At 55.8% G+C, this 3,495-nt stretch overlaps 1 protein-coding gene across 1 annotated transcript in view; it reads left to right on the top strand.

Annotated features, from left to right (window-relative positions):
* LOC104293094 (dolichyl-diphosphooligosaccharide--protein glycosyltransferase subunit STT3A) overlaps positions 1-248 on the top strand; it is a 17,197-nt gene extending 16,949 nt beyond the window's left edge. The window contains exon 22 of the mRNA XM_009892556.1: positions 153-248. Within this exon, the coding sequence (XP_009890858.1) occupies positions 153-248 (96 nt within the window). The remainder of the gene's footprint in view (positions 1-152) is intronic.
* The last annotated feature ends 3,247 nt before the right edge of the window (positions 249-3,495 follow it).

The raw sequence follows: 3,495 nt of genomic DNA on the forward strand, positions 1-3,495 counted from the left end.
GGTGGGTCCGAGACCATGCAAGGTTGGGTGCAAGACCATGCAAGGTGGGTCCGAGACCATGCGAGGTGGGTGCAGGGTGAGGCGCGGCGGGTGCGAGGGGGCGCGAGGCGATGCGAGGTGGGCACGGGCGGACGCAACCTCTCCCCGCGCAGGGCGACGGCTTGGAGTTCAAGAGGCATTTCCTGAAGATCAAGAGCAAGCTGAGCGACATCGTCAGCACCCAGAAGGTCTGGCTGCCCGCCACCTGAGCCCCCTGCACCCCACCTGCTTCCTCCTCCTCCTCCTCCTCTTCCTCTTCCTCTTCCTCCCGGCGGGGCTCCCGTGGCAGCTCCCGAACGCCGCGAAGGCGACCGACCGCGCGTTTCCCGATTTTAAAGGTTCAATAAAGCCCTGGGGGTTACCAAGCGATGGCGCTTGCTGCGAGGGGGAGGTTGCAACGGGTCCCATCCTGCCGCGGCCACCGCAGGGTGCGATAGAACCCCTTTTATTGCGTATTTTAGGGGGTATTTTGGGTGCAACGCGTCTTTTTTATTTTCTTTTCTCATTTGGGGGAGGGTTCTCAACGAGTTCGCTCTGCGACCTACTGATGTCGTTCACTCTGAAGCCTACTGACGGCGCCGGGTCGCTCAGCCAGCGGAAATCTCACTCCAGGATCTCCGCTGAGCCACAAAGCCCTAAACCACTCCATTCCACCCCCCCTCCAGCCCCTTCCTGCCTTGTCTCAGGGCAGCGGCTGCCCTCATTTTCCAACCTCTCTTAATTGCTTTTCGGAAGGGCTAACGAGCCAAGAGCTGCCAGGGGTTGTTAGCGCTGGAGCGAGAGAGGAGAGCCGGGGATTAACCCCGAGGGGAGGACCCGCACCCTTTACCCACCCCCCAAAAAAAGAGCATCCCCTCCCAAAAAAAACCCCACCCCGGGACATCGAGCGCTGCGACGTCTCCCCAAACCTCAACAGCCACCGCAGCATTTAATTATTGGGGTGGAAAACGCTCTTTTTACTCGTTTCCCTCTTTTTATTTCCTATTTTTAACATCCCTTTCCCTGGTTTTGGTTGGTTTGTTGGTTTTTTGGGTTGTTTTTTTTTTCTGGTGGGACCCCCCCCCCCCCTTCGGCGAAACAATTAGCGGGCGAATTTTTAATTGCATATTTATATTGCAGCCGGGGAGCGAGACCCCGGCAGCGGGCGAGGGGGAAGCAGGAAGACGCCGCCTCCGACCTTGTTTGCTTTTCAAGCGGGATTAAGCGCTTTTAATTGTCCCAGAGATCACAGATTGCAGCCGGGGGGGATAATTAAGCTGAATACAGGGTTTTCTGGTTCACTCCCCCCAGGAATTTATATTTCTGAGGGGAAAAAGAAAATGGAAAAGCTTTGGGAACGCTTTGGGAATTAAGGGGTTTTTTTAGGGGGGTTGCGAGGCTGGACACAACTCGTCGCATTAGTAGGTCTCACCTTTGCAGGCTGCACTGCATTATTTTTTCACCTATTACCTGCCGTAAATAGGTTATTTTGGGGGGGGTCATGGGGCACATTCCACACACACACTCCCTCCCCCGGGATGCTTTGGCAGAGGCCGCGCACCGCTCGCGCTCCGCCTTGGTCTCGCGCGTTAACCAGGCTCGATTATCCCACGGGAATTATTTTCAACCTTAATTTTTTTTCTTTTTTTTTTTTTTTCCTGTCGTTCCGGAGGGGGGGGGGATTATTTGGGTTTGAGAGGGGGAAAATTTTAGGGGGATAAACGGTTTAGTTTCAAATCTATCCTGGGGGAAAAAAGGGGGCTGCGCGGAGCCGGGTCCCTGAAAGCGCCCATTGTGCGGCCCCGCTGGGGACAAGGCGCTCTCAGAGAGGCACCGGAGCGTGCAAAATGTCTTAAACCAACATTATCGCCGGCGCGGGCGGCTGGGCTGGGCGGAGGGAAGCTTCTCCCCACTCCTCATCACGAATTCATGGCGCTCCCGGCGGGAGCGGGTTGTTTTGCCATCCCTCCGTCTCCTGGCAGCGTCCTGGGCGCGGGATTTGGGATGCGGGATGCGAGGATTCAGGGTGCAGGGGTGGGATGGAGGATGCGGGATGGACGATTCCGGATGCAGATGCGGGGTGTAGGATTCAGGCTGGAGGATTTTGGATGGAGACGCAGGATGGAGGGTTCAGGAGGCGGATGTGGGATGTAGGATTCGGGATGGAGATGGAGGAATTCAGGATGCGGATGTGGGATGTAGGATTTGGGATGGAAATGGAGGATGTGGGATGGAGGATGGAGGATGCAGATATGGGAGAGGATTTAGGATGTAGATGTGGGATGGAGGATTTAGGATGCAGATGTGGGATGTAGGATTCAGGATGCAGAGGGACATAGGATTTAGGATGTAGACGGAGGATGCGGGATGGAGGATTTAGGATGCAGACGGGGGACGCAGGAATTAGGATGTAGATGGGATATAGAGTTTGGGATGCAGGTGCAGGATGCGGGATGGAGGATTCCGGATGCAGATGTGGGGCGTAGGATTCAGGCTGGAGGATTTTGGATGGAGATGTGGGATGAAGGATTCAGGATGCGGATGTGGGACGTGGGATTTAAGATGCAGACGCAGGATGGAGGGTTCAGGAGGCAGATGTGGGATGGAGGATTCGGGATGGAGATGGAGGATGTGGGATGGAGGATGGAGGATGCAGATATGGGAGAGGATTTAGGATGTAGACACAGGGTGGAGGATTTGTGATGCAGATGTGGGATGTAGGATTTAGGATGCAGAGGGACATAGGATGTAGGATATAGATGCAGGATGGGATATAGGATTTGGGATGTAGGTGCAGGATGCGGGAGGGAGGGAGGATTCCAGATGCAGAAGTGGAATATAGGGTTTAGGATGGAGATGTGGGATGGAGAATTTGGGATGGAGATGCAGGATGCGGGATGCAAAAGTGGGATTTAGGACGCAGAAGCAGGATTTAGGATGCAGAAGCGGGATTTAGGATGCAGAAGCGGGAATCAGGTTATAGACTATGTGGGATATAGGAGGGGGTGGGGCAAGAATGCAGGACATGCGATGCAAAAGCAGGATTTAGGATGCAAATATGGGATGGAGGTGCAGGACAGGGACTGGTCCAGCTTCGGAGCATCCCGGTGCTGGTCTGGCCATGCACGGGGAATCTTGCGGCACCCCCGGAGATGGGGAGTGCGTGCAACAAGCCGGGAAAGGCAGATTTCCAAGGGGAAAAAAAATATTGAATCCCGAACAGGGATTTCGCGGCTCGTCCCCCATCTGGCGGGCAGAGCCCGGCCGCGTGGCCACATCTGCCCGCCAGATGTGTCAGGGTGGGGAGGGGAACGGAGCCCCTGCAGATGGGGAAGCCTCCCCGCTTCATCCCTGCGCCGGCCGGTTTGGGAACGCCGCTCTCCCGTGGCACACCTGCTCCGGAGAGACGCAGGACGGGACCAGGAATGAGCTGGAAGGAAGGACGGGATGGGACCAATCCACTCTTGCAAATAATAT

Source organism: Charadrius vociferus, unplaced genomic scaffold (assembly GCF_000708025.1).
Source record: "Charadrius vociferus isolate BGI_N301 unplaced genomic scaffold, ASM70802v2 scaffold289, whole genome shotgun sequence".
NCBI lineage: Eukaryota > Metazoa > Chordata > Aves > Charadriiformes > Charadriidae > Charadrius > Charadrius vociferus.